Genomic DNA, 15,657 nt, shown 5'->3' with positions numbered 1-15,657 from the left:
GCCGTCCCGAGGAAGATTCACTCCTATATATGGTTACCCGGGAGTCCCACCACAGAGCTAATGTGTGACCTAATCTGCCGACAATCTCGCCCAGTCTGGGGCCCAATTGGGGGAGGGCCCTTGCCCTGAAGAGAGTGTCCACTTGGGGGCTGAGAGGATGAGAAGTGGCAAATGAATAGTGTGGAGACCAGGCAAGGACAAGGTGACCCAGAGCCGTGGGAGCTCTGCCCCTGGCCCGTGCCCCACCTCATGCCTCTGTGAAAACATCTAGCCCCTGCCTATGCTATGCACTCTGTGTAAACAACACCAGTGAGCCTCTTTTCCTTTTAAAAGTCCTTTTAATACAGCATAAAAAGGCTATATCTCTATAGGCAAGCCGTATACAAATTCTCCAGGAATAAGGCACACAACGGAATGCCATCCCAAGGGCCACCCTGGGAGAAGTCGGGAGCTTCTCCACGTCCCCTCCAAGCTGGGCCCATGGGTTCTATTTGTCTTTTTAGCTGGACTCACACGTATTAACAGATACAGACACGGACACGGTCAGCACAGGGGGGTGGAAGAGGTCAGACAGTGAGATTGTCAGTCTCTCTGCCACCAACCCCGTAGGGGGATGTGGGGGGAGGCTAGCCACCTCACAGACGGCCAGAACACCCCACACTTCAGGGTTAGTCGTTGCACTCGGCTATGATGTAGTGAGGTTGGATTGAATATTCATTTAGAGTAGATTCAAGTCTATTAGATGATGCAGGGCTGGTGGAGGGCTCTGCTTGACAAAAATCCAAGTTCAAGAAGCATGGCCCCAAGGCTTGGCACAGATGGCAAAGCTCCAATGGGGGGGGGGTTGCGAAGTCTGCTCGCTGCTCTTCTTCCCTCCTACGGCCTTGCTGATGGGAAGCAGCTCAGCAGGGCTGGTTGTCCAAAGTTTCCCCTTGCCCACTCCCTGCCCCATCTACAAAATTAATAAAATCATAATAACAAGATAATAAAAAGAAGGTTCAAGAGAATGGATTATAATGCTCTGTTATCCTCAGCAGAAGAGGCACCATTCCCTTTTTTGCTATGTATCTAATAATAGCTTCCCTTTAAAAAGGCAAAACTTTCCAAAATACACATATGTATAAATACAGGACAAGAACATATTAATAAGTCTAAATACTTGAATAATAGGCTGGCTACTTAATACTGATATTTTCATCCAAGGAAAACAGCATGGAATAATAACAATATGGCTTAAAGAATTGCAAAGATTTTTTTTCCTTACCAGAATTATGTACCAACTTCATATAATATCTATGTAGACAATATTTCCTTCTTAATGTAGTTCAGTTGCATACTTTTTACAGACCAAAGCATAGTAAAAAAACAAACAAAAACAATCAAAATCCCAATAACAGGAAAAAAAGTTCTTACCATAAATATTTTCTCACAGCTCAATCAGATTTGCAAAAATACTTCTAGAAATCTTTGTTTGATATTCTGTTACCCTCCTGAAGTTTTATCAATGCCTCTTTTTATCTCAAAAATCAAGCAATTATATTTTTCTTTTATTTTTCTTTTTTTTTTTAAAAAGGCCCTCAAATATATACAGACAAAAAACACTGTGAAGATTTTTTCGGGAGAAGCTACCAAGTTCGGTGTTGTGAGAAAAGTTGGCAACCATGCAAAAATTTTAACATCTATGATTTTTTTTTCAAAATACACACATAGTATTTTTTTTTTAAAAAAAGGAATTCTGTGTCAAGTATAACTCAAAATAAATACAAATTCACAAGTAGAACTATTGAATACTTCATATGGGGTAAACACCATTATCTCTCAACTAGATCGCTAGATCTACTAACTGCAAGCGATTGTCCCTTAACGTACTAACACCATACACTTTCTTATCCCCTGGGCTCCCAGACCCTCTGAGCACTTAATTCTTTCATAGCACCCAGCCTGGACAGTAGTGCCTTTTGCTCTCAAATTCAGCCAAAACGGAGCTGGAGGAGGTGGGTGGCGCTACACAAGGTGGCCTCAGGAGGGTGGGCATGGCCCCGGAGGTGGTGGCTAGGCAATGGCTACCTGCTGGATAAGCCCACCGAAAAGGTCACTTGGGGGCGATGTCCCACTTCTGTTAGCCTGAATGTAGAAGGTCCTGGCCTCTGGCAGTCTGGAGCCCGTAATTCTTTTTAAGGCATGGCCTTCCCTCCACCTTTGCAGCCCAGTTGGCAGGCCCCAGACAGCTCTGGGACAAGGTTTCCCCATGTGGCCAGGTCTCTAGAAGGGTGAGACAAGCACACGGCCCACCACTGTGAACATTCTTTTTAGAAAGGCAGTAGGATGACTGTCAATGACAACTTCTCCTTGGCACAGAAGCCTTGCTCACCTGGACACCCTAAGGGGGGAGCAGCAGCCTGGGGAGTCCTCAGAAGTGGTCCCCAGTGGTGGCAAGGTTGTTAGCTTGCTGCCCAGCCTGGAGCAAATAACACCTTTTTTAAGTGCTCAGAGGATATGGCCCCCTCTCTGCCAAATCTATAACCTGCAATTCCTTGGCTGCAAATCCACTCATTCCATCTTTACAACTCACTCCCTGGACCCCTGGTTAACACTTCACTGTAACTCCTCAGTTGAACAAAGCATCTTCATTTGAAAATAAAAGGCAACTGGGCACCAGGTGGGTGTCCTTGAGCCATGGTAAACACTGAATTTCAGGCCTATATCACGGTCTGATTTTTTTTTTTTTTTCCCACAGAGGCATAATGTTGGGGCAAAATCAAGCAACCCAGTCCTGACAGTGGGTTTACTCCTTCCCCTGGGAGAAAGGAAGGAGGCTATGACAACAGAAGGGGCTTCCCACTGGGGTGGGGGGAGAGAAAAGTGTGTGTTCCTGCCTGCCAGCCAGCCGGGACAGTGCCTATCTGACCATGCGAGTTGCCAAGAGGCCTCTCTGCTCCCTTAGGAGATAGGAAGTCATTGTCCCCATCTTACAAATGAAAGGTTCTGTAGCTTGTCCCAGGGTAGCCCCATGTGATGTGCTAGGGATCTAGATGAGGAGGAAGGGGCATCCTTTTCCATTTTTGCAGGAGTGAAGGATAATAAGCAGAGCTGGAGCTGAGAGGGTGGGGGAAGGCAGTGGTGTCCCTCAGGCTGATTTCCTAAGTGACCTATAGAGAGGTCATAGTGTGACACCTGGCACCTGGAAGGTTTCTCCCTCCACCCCGGGTGAAACTCCCCAAACAGAGCTCTCTGTTCCAGGAGATGGCATTGGCCAGCCTGAGTCCCAGGACACCAGGACTAGTGTCATGTTCTCAACTATTGGGGAAACTGAGGCCCAGAGATGAGATGTCCTCGTTGCAGGTGACATAGTACATCAGCAGCAGGGCTAGGACTTGAGCCATGGTCTCCAGAACGCTGGGCCTGTGTCCTTCCTGCCAGAGTGGCTTTGATCAGTTGTGGCAACCCAGTGTGGGTGGGAGGTGGAGGAAAGGGAAGAGAATGGGCCTGAAAAAACCAGTGGGAAGTATCTGGTGGGGGTCATGGGAGGTGCTGCCCGTGTGCCCTAGGACACATCTTGGAGCACACTCCGAAGTTTAGCACCTTCCCTGCCCCAACCTCTCCTGTCTGGGTCCATGGGGGTGGGGGTGGACATGGGGGTGCAGCACCCAGGTGCAATGCCAGTGACGTAGAGGCCGTCAGGGTTTGGGGCTCGATGAGGGCAGGGGACGGAGAGGCTCCTCCTCAGCAGCTGCTAGGGCAGGTGGCCACTCTCCGTGATTGCTGACTCAAACAGGACAGAAACCTCGGGGTTCTGAGAGTGGCTTTCCACACAGGGCAAGTTGCAAGTTGCAGGTGGGAGAAGGAGGCCTGGCTGGCCACGGTGAGTCAGTCCCCTGCAGGCTTTGGGATTCACAGTAAATTTAGTGCACTTACGGTCAATATAAGGCTGCTTACTAAAGGGACTCTCAGAGGAGAGCTTGCGCGGGGGTTGGAGGGGCATAGTAAGGGCTTTGTAGGGTCCTGCGTGCTGGCCTCTGCTCATCTTGTCCCCTCACAGAGACCCCAGGCCCAGCTGCAGAAAGCCCCAGAGACCCTGACTTCTCTGGTCTGTGGGGGCAGCAATGTCAGTAACACTTGTTTGTCAACACACATGAGACAAGGACCCTAAGACTCCCTGCCCAGCCCTCTGGCCTGCGAGGACACCTCATGCACAGGGGACACGCAGCCCCTCAGAGCAGCACAGGGAAGGTGGCGTCTCCTCAGGCGGCAGGAGGGCGGCAGTGGGTGGGTGGGTGGGAGTGCAGGTGGCCGGTCACTGCACACGGCGACAGTAGTACCCCAGGACCTTGCACTTCTCACAGAGGTGCTGCGGGTGCTCCTTGCTCTGGTCAGACACGTCCAGCCCATCAGGCTTCTCCAGAGGTCTCTGCAGAAAAAGAGGAAGGGGGCCCAAAGGGAGATAGAGAGAAAGAGCCACATACAGAGAGAAGACACAGATCCACAGGGAGGGGGTTCAGACAGAGCAGCAGAGAGACACATACACAGGAGAGACAGAAGCGTGCACTTGAAGGCATAGGTTGTTTCGGCCAAGGCGTCCAGGGCCCTCCTGCCTCTTGTCCTGTGTGGCACAGGCTGAGGCCCTGACCTAGGCCCAGAGTTCTGGGAGGGAGTCCTGTCCCCAGAATCCCGGGCATAGGCACTGTTTTGCTCTGGTCTAGTACTTTCTGAGCAGCCACCTGAAGCTCACCAAAGTCCAGAATAGAAGGAGGACAGGGGTACAGACTGTCCAGATGAGGAAACTGAGGCCCAGAGTAAGGCAGACCCAAACCTACGTCTCCCAATTCCCAGTATCCTGTGCTTCCGGCCACTTGTCACTGTCACGCCTGCTAGTGGGAACTCTGGATGTAAGGGAAGCTTAACCTGGACACAGTCACAGTGCTTCAGGCTTCTGGGGAGCAAGCCATTAGCTCCAGGAGGTCAGCAGCTGGGGTTGCAAGTGACCCCACATCCCAGGGCCAGACCAGTACCTGCCCTGTGTGTTGAGTGGCTACATGAATGGGACCACAGTTTTCTGACAGTGAAAGTAAGGTGACTCGCCAGGCTTATGATGGCACTCACTCCCTATGTGACTGCAGGGAGTCTCAGTTTCCACATCTATAAAGTGGGCCTATTTGGCTCCAGAGAGATGTCCAAGTGCTTGTGAACGGGGCAATGTTAGGTGCAGACACACGTATTTCTGCTGGGAAGGGGCTTCCCTGTCCCTCTTTCCCTCCTTTCCTGGCTCTCAAAAGCCAGCAGAGACTTGTTTCCCAGCAAAATTTATGGAGGCCTTGCAGAACACCTCCTGAGCAGACAGTTTCTTGGCTGGCTCACAGAGATGTTGCTTTCTCTCCAGCCGGCGCCCTGCCTACAGAGGGGTCCCCTGCTTGTGGGGAAAGGGGGGTGGTCAGAGCCATCTGGGAGCCACATGTGGAGAAAAGGGTAGCAGGAATTACAGCTGGGGTGGGACAAGGGGACTGTGGAGGCAGACCCCAGCCTAGGATGGCCAGGGCAGGGCTGGGACAGCTGTTGAGGGTCAGTGTTATTCTGGCCCCAAGCAGACACTCAGAGCAGTCTGAGCAAGAGTCAGAAGATTCTAGAAAGCAAAGAGGGGGACTTGGGTTCTGGTCCAGGGGTAATAAAACCCATCCCTCTATTTCCAGCCTTCAAGCCACAAAGCACAGACCTGGTTTGTCCTTTGTGGACAAGTAACCAAAGCCCTTTAGGGCTTTCAGATGACTGGCCTCCTGTCTGGCCTCCAGCCTGGCCAGGGGAGAGGAGAAAGAGTTTGACTCCCTGCCAGACCTGGGCTCTGCTACCCATTAGCTGTGTGACCATGCACAGCCAGCCACTTGACCAGCCTGATCCTCCATCTCCCCTTCTGCGGAAGGGATGCTGGTAACACTTTCCTCGTGGAGTGGTTCTCAACAGACAACTCATGAAGAGAGCGCATAGGGAGAGCATCACATATAGAAGCTGTGAGTATTATTAATTCTCATTAATAGGAGGGGGATACCAGCTGGGAGACAGTCACTCAAAACTGAAGCCAAGATCCCGAGGTGAAAGGGCCTAGAGAGGTCACAGTCCCTGCTCTCCCAGACAGGCCATGAAGATGGACAGCAGCATCTTTCCATCTGGGGCTTGCACACTCTGGGGCTGGGGAGCTCAGTTCGCTGTCTGCAATGTAAGAAGGCTTCCCACCTGGAGATGGAATCTGTGTCCCTGCACCCTTCTCCCACAGAACCCATACAGCTGTTCTGCTTGGCTCCCACAGGATGGTCTCAAAAGTGTGGTCCTGAAGTCTCCCCTCCATCAGACCAAACCCAACCCAGTCCCCAGCCCCCTGCCACTCCCTCACACCCTTGCTGGCCAGGGCTCCTCCTAGACCCTTCCAGGAAGAGCCAGAGAAGCTGAGTAAGCAGACCCATCTTACTATGGCTTATACATTATGTGGCGAAGCACTGCCATTTATGTCCTTCCACCTAACCTCATGACCTTCCGTTGAGTACCACACCACTATCCACTTTACAGATGAGGAAACTGAGGCTCTAGGACATTAAGGGTCTTGCCCCAGGGCCTGCAGCCAGGAGGTGGTGGGTCTGTGGCCACCCCACCCCACCTGCTATTTCCAGTCTCCATGCTGTGGGGGTACCCTGCCTGCCTAGCAGCTGGTGCCACTGGCTGCCCTGTCCTCAGGCTTGGGGACACTTATGGCCAGTACCACCCCAGATTGCATGTGCTCCTCCCAGCCTGCCCTGGGTCCCTGGCTTTCTCTCCTAAAGGCAGCACCCTCCTGTGGCAGGGGGGAGGTATGCCTCTCTTCACAAGCCCAGCATCTATTCAGCTGCACCCACCCTAATGGGGGGTCTGCTTTCCGGGCAGGGTCCAGGACAAAGCAACCATGGAGCCTTTGAGGATCATCTCTAGTGTGTCCTGAAGTCTATTCTGGGAATTGCTTTTACTGGTGTCTTCTACAACATCTCCATATAACATGGTAACAGTGCAGTCAGACAGACCGAGTTCTGCACGCCAGCTCTGCCGCCTGTCAGCTGAAGTCTGTTGAGCAAGATCTTTCTCCTCAAGGACCTGACCCTGCCCTTCTATAACCTGGGTAGAGGTTAATATTCACTATCTGTTTTATAGTTTTTTGGTGTCTGTATGTGTGGGAGGTAGAGAAGTAAATGAGATGACTATCTTAAGGAACTTTATGTCCTAAAGACTTTAGACAACACTGTGTGACCTTTAGCAAGTCACTTACCCTGTCTGTGCCTCAATTTTCTCCTCCATAAAATAGGGCTAATGCGAGTACTCTTTTAAAAAGTAAAAGAGTAAAAAGTTAATATATGCAAAGTGTTTAGGACAGTGTCTGGGACACAGAGAGTGCTTGAAGTGTTGGCCAGTACTAGTACCATGTATTATTACCATTACTACGCAGGGTTAGGGGCAGGTTGGGGACAGGAGAACCATCCAAGTCTCGTGGAAACGCTCTTGCCACATCCTCACCAGGTCTCCTCCTCGGCTCCTCCTAGCCATGCCCACTCCTTTGCTGTGACCCTACTGGACTTCTCTCTGTGGGTCCTGGCCCGACTGCTCAGCCTGCCTCTGGGTGGGGAGCTGTGGAGATGACTCCCCTCTGTGGAGGGAAAACACTCAGCAGCTGGGACTGATCGCCACCAAGGGCCGCCCTCACCCCCTGCAGCAAGGCAAAGCCCATTAGTGTTTTCTTCTCCTGGGAGACAGGGCTGGCAGCGGGGAGGCACAGCTGGAGCTTGACAGGAAACAGATGTGGCAGAGAAGGGAGCAGCAGGGAAGTAGAGGGTTCTCAGGAGAAGGAGCCTGTGTAGGTCAGAGCTCAGGGGCAGGAGAAATAAACCGGCCCCTCTCCACCACGGGGCGCCTGGGGGAGGGGAAAGGGCTCAGCAGAACCTCCACTCAGCTCTTCAAAGCCTCCACCCTCCACACTGTCCCCTTTGCTCTCAAGCCCAGCAGAGGAGGCTGGGGGACTGGTGGTGAGAGACTTGGGTCCCAGGAGCCCTTGATGCCAGCTGGCTGGGTCACCTGCTCAAGTCCCACATCCCCTACGTGTGTCAGTGTCCCTGATGTACAGAGTAAATGCTCAGCAGACATCAGCTGAACTGGGAGAGGAGAAGAGCAGAACCAGATGCTCTGGAAAGATCCTTGGACTGTGCCCTTAGTATGGGGGTGGGAGATGGAGTGGGGCTGAGCTTAGTAGGCTAGAGACCACAGGGCAGGTGAGGCCACTGCCAGCCTGGGGATGGCAGTAAAAGCCAGGAACAGGCCTCGCTTTGTGGGAGGGACACAGTGAGGAGCCTTATGCTGCCAGATGCTGGGACAATATGAGGACAGAGGCCCAGGAGGCTGGAGCCACTGTAGAGAGTCAGTTCCTGTGGGCCTCAGGTACATAGGTTGGGCCAGCTTCTAAAAACTGAGTCCCTCAGACTGTCAGCCCAGACCCAAGCAGCCCCTAGACATCGAAGCCCTGCAGAAACAGGGCTGTTCTCAACTCCTTTCCCCAGCTAGCCACCATGCCCTGCCCTCCCTCCCCAACCACACATCTGCCCCCTTCTGGTTTTACACTACCCTCTAGCCCCAAACTCAGTCCCCCTTCAGGAATCCAGTTTCTCTACCGACCTGAGGTAAATTGCTTACACCCCTTTGTCTCGGTTTCCTCTTCTGTAAAATGGGGACCCAACAGAGCTGACCTCATGGGGTGGCTGAAGAGGATGGCAGGTACAAAGCCTTAAAGGAGGGCCTGGGAGCACAGCTGAGCACATTGCTCCAGCATGTCCAGGTGGCTGGGCTGGGACACAAACCCAGGAGAACATCACACAGCACTAGGCTGATGTCCTCAATTGCATTAGGGTCACAAACTCCCCAGGCTTGGCATACCGCTGGGCAGTCCAGTATGGTCTCCCTCCTGGTCTGCATTCCTGCTCATCCCTCCTCAAGCTCATCACAGCCCTCCTCACTTCTCTATCTGAGACCTTTGCCTCCCATCTCATTGAGAAATAGAAGCCTTGGAGGTGAGGTTCTCTGGACCATCAAACCCACAATCCCCCCTAATTATCTCCCTTCCCTCCTGTGCCCATGGGAAGGGCATCAGTCCTTTTGTCCCTGCACCATCACCTTCTGCTTCCTTCTGGGTCATTCTCACAAGCCTGCACTGTGCTCCTGGCTTTCCCATCTCCAAGGCTTCTTATCTGGTCCCAGCTATTGCTGTGATCCTGTCCACTATCAAGACCCCTTAAGAGAGTGGAGAGTGAGGTGGTCCTCCTGCAGCCAGATCCTAACAGGCCTCCCTGTCACTGCTCCATAGATGACACCCCAGCCAACAGGTCAGCTGTAAACTGACATCTTCACTCTAGCCTGAATCGCCAAGCCTCAGCTTTAAGACTTCTCAACTCTTGGTTGTAGTTCAATAAGCTCCTCAGGCAAAAATGATGCTCCCCAAAGCTTGAGGACTATCTCTTTATTGCTAAATCTCCAGGGCACTTCTTCATGGTCACGATACCTGACATCTTAGCATGAACCACCAACCAATCCTCGTACAGCACCCCCACCCCGCCCAACATCCAGACTCCGTGCTCCCTGATTCTCCTCCTTGGTGGGTTTCCCTTTTCTATCTGACCACCGAATGCTTGATCTGGGGAATCCCTTCTCTTCCTTGTGTACATTCTTCCTGTAGGAAATTGCATCCATTCCCTAAATGCCCTTAGTTCAATGACACTCAATTATGTGTGCGCCACCCTGACTCTCATAACAGCTTCAAAATAACACATCCCACTGCCTCCTTGATATCTCTAATTGGATTTTTACCAGCATCTCAAATGTCACATAGGTACTGGAGGCTTCTGTCTCTAATACCTGAGTCCCATCTGCCATGCCTCCACCCCAGGCAGCTTAGCTCAGAAACACCCTCCTCTACCCGCTCAGTTGCATCAGCTTGGAGGGGGATTGTTTTCTCAGATCTCTGCCCTTCCCTCACCTGCCACCACTGATCTGGTGACACTTGCTGTCGGATCTGGCTCCAGAGCTGCCTCCTGAGCTCAGCCCCCCTCCTGGCACTTATGGGGACTACGGTAATGGCTTTCCCACTGGCCTTCACACTTTCAGTCTCTCCCCCTCATGCCTGGACTAATCTCTGCACACAACCAGTGTGTCAAGATGTTACTGAAAGCCCTGCTGCTCCTTGCCCCTCCAGTGGCCCCAAGGCCCTGGTGATCACCCATCCCATCCTGGGTCTACTCTCCTGCTCCTTCACTGAGCTGTGGGCCTCGAGCACCCTACATCCTTATAGGCTTGGAGAATTTGCACTGTGGTCCCTCTTCCTGGGGTGGCCAGGTCCCAGAGTCAGCGTCGGGCACTCTGAGTGGCTCTCTCTGCAGCCTGCCTCAGGTGGGCTCTCCCTGGGAGGAAGGGTTTCTGCCCGGCCCGTGTGTCCTGTGCCTGGTACACAGCGGACCCCCCCTTGCACACGTGCCGGCTAGACAGGTAGGCTAATGAAATGAACGCATTCTGCAGCTTCCTGCTGCCCTCACATCCCTGTTTGTCTCATGACAGGCACATGCCCCTCCACGTAAGGTTAAAAATCTCCCTGAGCTTCCTGGTCTCAGGCTTCTGGTCTCATCCTCCCTCCCTTCCTGGGGAGATGGGCTCACTCTCCCTCTCCCCCATTTCAGATGAGAGAGAGGACAACTTGGAAAGTTCTGGCTTCATGCTCACTGTATGAGGGGTACACTGAAGCCCAACAAGGGAACAGCCATCCTTCTGCAAGTCCATCAGAGAAGGTGCCTCCCGGCTCACCTGTTTGTGCGGGTACACATTGATGTGGCATTTGATGCACTCCTGCCCCATGTTGGCCCAGGAGTTTCCGCTCATCCATTTTCTCTTGCACTTGGGACACTTGTACTCGCCAAAGCAGCGCTTCTTACCTTGGTACGGAGTCAGACCCTCGCCTTTGGGGCGTGCCTGAAAGACAGAAAGCAAACACAGAAGATTAGGGTCTAGAGACCAAGATGATGCCTCCATGGGATCCCTTTGCCTTCTGCCTTCAGTCCCCATGACCTGTGTCTGTGTGTGCAGGCACCTTTTGTCCCTAGTCTGGAGAATGCCAGAGTTACCCCCATAGCACATACAGGAACCCCAAGGCTAGGACACCTGCACAGGGACAGAGAACAGAGGAGGTGCTGGGTAGCACATATCTCTCTTAGATTCAAGAAGTGAATTACTCAGTGGTTGCTGAGAGTTACTTCCCTTTTTTGTTGTCAAATGGAGTCTTGCTCTGTTGTCCAGTCTGGTCTCAAACTCTCGACCTCAAGCCTCCTAAGTAAGCTTACTTGGATTACAGGCATGAGCCACCCCACTCAGCTGAGAGTTACTTCTTTAACTCAGATGTCACAAAGGGGCAGTTGGAGGCGGCATGGACTTGCACATAGGTGCTATTTGGCCCCACCAGCAGTGTGTTTAAATGGTTATTAAAGAGGCAGCTCAGGCACACAATAAAAACAAGTCTCCCCTGCACCCAGCCACCAGCTCCCCTAACGGGAGGTGAACTACCTCCTTCATACCACCCCTGAATGGGCTCTGCCTTTACAAAAACATAAAGCATATATATTTGTACATAATTCTTTCTTTTCCCTTTTGCAAATGGAAACAGATTATACATCTGATTCTGTATCTTCCATTTTTTTTGTTTGGGGTTCATTGAGGGTACAAAGAATCAGGTTACACTGATTGCATTTGTTAGGTAAAGTCCCTCTTATAATTATGTCCCGCCCTCAAGAGGTGTGCCATATACCATTACCCCCATCCCCCTTCTCCTCCCTTACCCCCATTCCATCATTCCCCTGCCCCCCACCTTGAATCGATTAGAGTTTTTCTCTTAGGAGGGTATGTTTTAGATCATCTACTGGCTTCATACTAGAATTGAGTACACTGGATTCTTGCTTCTCCATTCTAGTGATACTTTACTAAGAAGAATGTGTTCAACTCCATCCAGGTTAATACAAAAGATGTAAAGCCTCCATCTTTTTTAATGGCTGAATAGTATTCCATGGTATACATACATCACAGCTTGTTAAGCCATTCTTGGGATGCAGCTTCCATTTTTTGTGCACCATTAATTTTTAAAGATAATGTCAAATTGCCACTGCCCCCACCCACACACACGTACTGCAGGTATACCAACTTAATATATTCCACATCCTCATCAACAGAGATTTCATTATCGCCAATCTAGAAGGCAGAAAATCTTCTCAGAGTAGCTTTCACTTGTATGTCTTTTCTTATGAGCAAGATAAAATTTTCCAGGCATTTAAGAACCAGTTGTGTCTCCTTTATGAACTGGTTGTTCATACTCTTTGTAATTCTTTTTTCCTGATGGGGTGTGAGATTTTTCTTGTTGATTTGTAAGTGTACTTTACATATGTTAGAGAAACTAGCTATCTCCTCTACAGTGGTTTTTTAAAACAGCTTCATTGAAATATGATTCACATCGCCTACGTTTCATCCATTTAAAGAAGACGATTCAATAGTTTTTAGTATAGTCACAGAATTGTACAACCATCTGTGACTCACAATCTCATTTTAAAATAATTTTTTTTTTTTTTTTTTTAGACAGAGCCTCAAGCTGTCGCCATGGGTAGAGTGAAGTGGCATCACAGCTCACAGTAACCTCCAACTCCTGGGCTCAAGCGATTCTCCTGTCTCCGCCTCCCAAGTAGCTAAGACTACAGGCGCCCACCACAATGCCCAGTTATTTTTTGGTTGCAGCTGTCATTGTTGTTTGGCGGGCCTGGGCTGGATTCGAACCTGTCAGCTCAGGTGTATGTGGCTGGTGCCTTAGCCGTTTGAGCCATAAGCGCCGAGCCCATTTTAGAGTAATTTTGTCACCCCACAAAAGTAGCACTGTGCCCATTAATCATCATTCCCCATCTTACACCCACCTCCTCGCCCCACCCAGTTTTAAGCAACCAGTAACCTACATTGTGTCTTTATGGATTCCCCTACTATACATATTTCATAAGCAGAAACATACAAGATTTGTCATTTCGGGTCTGGCTTCCTTCACTTAGTGTGATGTTTTCAAGGTTCGTTTATGTTATAGCACGTGTCCCCATGTCCTTCCCTTTTGTTGTCAAAACAATATTCTATTGTATAGACATACCATGTTTTATTTATCCATTCATCAGATGATACACATTTGGGTTGTTTCAAATTTTTGGCTATTATAAATAAAGCTGCTATGAACTTCATGTACAAGCTGCCGAGTATTTTAAAAGTTGGAAGAGTTACCCTAATATTTGAAAATGGGAAACGGAGAACAGGACCACACAGGTTCAGAATTCTTGCTGGCTGAGGCTGAGGAGAAGCTCCTCCATCAGACTGACTGCGCATGCCCCTCCGTGTCACCTCTGCTCCCACCAGCTGCACTGTGCACTCATGTTATCTACACAGCCCTCACAGGCTTTGAGTTTGAGAAACACTTAAACACATGCTCTCTATTGTGACTATTCAAAGTGTGGATCCCAGACTGAGGAGGGACAGCATTACCTGGGAGCTTGTTAGAAATGTGGATGTCAGCCAGGCACGGTGGCTCACGCCTGTAATCCTAGCACTCTGGGAGGCCAAAGTGGTTGGATTGCTTAGCTCACGAGTTCAAGACTAGCCTGAGCCAAGAGTCTCTGCTAAAAATGAAAAACTGGGGCAAGAGGATGGCTTGAGCCCAAGAATTTGAGGTTGCTATGAGCTACAACATCACAGCACTCTACCAAGGTTGACAAAGTGAGACTCCTCAAGATTGGAAAAAAAAAAATAGAAGGAAGGAAGGGAGGGAGAGAGAGAGGTCAAGCCCCAACTTAGAGCTACCAAGCCAGAATCCACATTTTAACAAGAGCCCCAGGGAATTCATATGCCATTAAGTTTAAGAAACACAGGGCTGGCCAGGCAGGTGGGTTATGCCTATAATCCTAGAATTTGGGGAGGCCCAAGCTTGAGGCCAGGAGTTTGAGACCAGTGAGAGCAAGAATAAGACTCCATCTGTACAGAAAGTACAAAAATTAGCTGGGCATGGTGGAACACGCCTACAGTCCCAGATACTTGGGAGGCTGAGGCAGGAGGACTGCTTGAACTCAGGAGTTTGAAGTCGTAAGGAGCTATGATCATGCCACTGCACTCTAGTCCCAGCAGCAGAGTGAGACCCTGTCTCAAAACAAACGAAAAAGGAAGTGGCACTGGACTATGAACTGATTTGTTTCCTGGGGTAATTACCTATTCATACAGTGTGCAAGGGTTAAGAGCACAGACTGTGGATCCATATCGTCTGTGATCTTGGGCAAGTTACTTCACAAGGGCAGTGACAGTAACTACCATGTAAGACTGTTCTGAGGATTAATGACATGACATACGTCAAACACTCAGAACACTGCCTGGCAGACAGAAGGCAAAGCAGGAATTTTAGTGCTATTATCGTATATTAATGTGAAACAATGGTGGTATGTAAAATAATTTCTTTCTTCAATAATCATGTCTCTTTTTCCCAGAGCCACCATTACTACCACTTGGTGACAGCATACTAGAATTTTGGGCAGAGCACTAAGAAGGAATATCTGTGCTGAGTGTGTGAATCTAAACTTAGAATGTGACAACACTGCCCTGATGTCTTGGGCCCACCGCCTAATGCCTATTGGATCCCTCTTGGCCTTCCTGGCTGCTGAGATCTCCTGGGGGAAAGTTTAGTCTGGGCTGCAGGCAGGGCTGGCTTTCAGCACCAGCCATGTCTGAGGGAAAGGCCAGTCACACTGCGGGGTGGGGGGGTAGGGGTGGCACACTGTGTGTAGTCAGGGTCTGGGGCCCAGTCACTCTGTAGTAGGGGGGTCAGCATGTGTCTCTGAAAGCACACTGAGCTCTGTCGGTCTCAAGTTAGTGGGTGTCCCTCTGATCCTTCTGGTGCCACCGTCTCCTCCAGCTGGTGCCTACAGCTGCCACAGCCTCCCTTCTTCAGTTTTCCTGAAATAAAGCACCACTCAGCTCATTCCCCCAGTTTCCATTTCTTAGAAGGATCTACAAGTGAAGAGGCGGCAAGGGAGTAAGTGTGGGGCCCTCCCCAGTGGAGGGCTCTGAGACTGCTTGATTGAAGGGGGGAATTTCACCATCAACAGCCCTGTCCCCTCTGGGATCTAGCCCTGCAGGCCTCTCAGCTGAGACTGCTGACAGGACCTAGCACCTGGCCTCACACAGCCCAGGCAAAGGGGTCAAAGTGTCAGAGGGGAGAGTGTTGTCACCTCAGGACACCTGGAGAGAGAAATGCAGGGGCTGGGGCTGGACTGGAGGTGGACTCTGACAATTCAGTTCCTCCAAAGTGGCAGCTTGAGAAATGAGCAGGAAGAGAACCCACACAGGTGAAGGAGACACTGAATGCAGACCGAGGGGAGAAACAGACCGATGAGAGAGAAGAGCAAGGGGTGAGCCAGGAAGCGCAGCCACACCATGTCATTAGCAAAGCAGCCTTCTGGAGCTGTCCATCAGCGCGTGTGAGCTGCTTGGCAGGGCCTGGGGACAGGGCTCCGGGCCTCCTGCAGGCCAAGGCGTCCTCAGCACACCATTCCCATGGCTGCA

General features: G+C 50.7%; 1 protein-coding gene across 1 annotated transcript in view; it reads right to left on the bottom strand.

The window, feature by feature from the left end:
* Positions 1-323: 323 nt before the first annotated feature.
* Positions 324-15,657, bottom strand: part of ZCCHC24 (zinc finger CCHC-type containing 24) — a 62,297-nt gene continuing 46,963 nt past the window's right edge. Inside the window, exons 3-4 of the mRNA XM_053583194.1 lie at positions 10,846-11,010; positions 324-4,408 (exon numbers count right to left, since the gene is read on the bottom strand). Coding sequence (XP_053439169.1) covers positions 4,295-4,408; positions 10,846-11,010 — 279 coding nt within the window. The 3' untranslated portion in view covers positions 324-4,294. The remainder of the gene's footprint in view (positions 4,409-10,845; positions 11,011-15,657) is intronic.

Source organism: Nycticebus coucang, chromosome 3, assembly GCF_027406575.1.
Source record: "Nycticebus coucang isolate mNycCou1 chromosome 3, mNycCou1.pri, whole genome shotgun sequence".
NCBI classification, from domain to species: Eukaryota; Metazoa; Chordata; class Mammalia; order Primates; family Lorisidae; genus Nycticebus; species Nycticebus coucang.
Note: the sequence above shows the minus strand (reverse complement) of the source record. Positions and strands in the feature narration are given on the sequence as shown.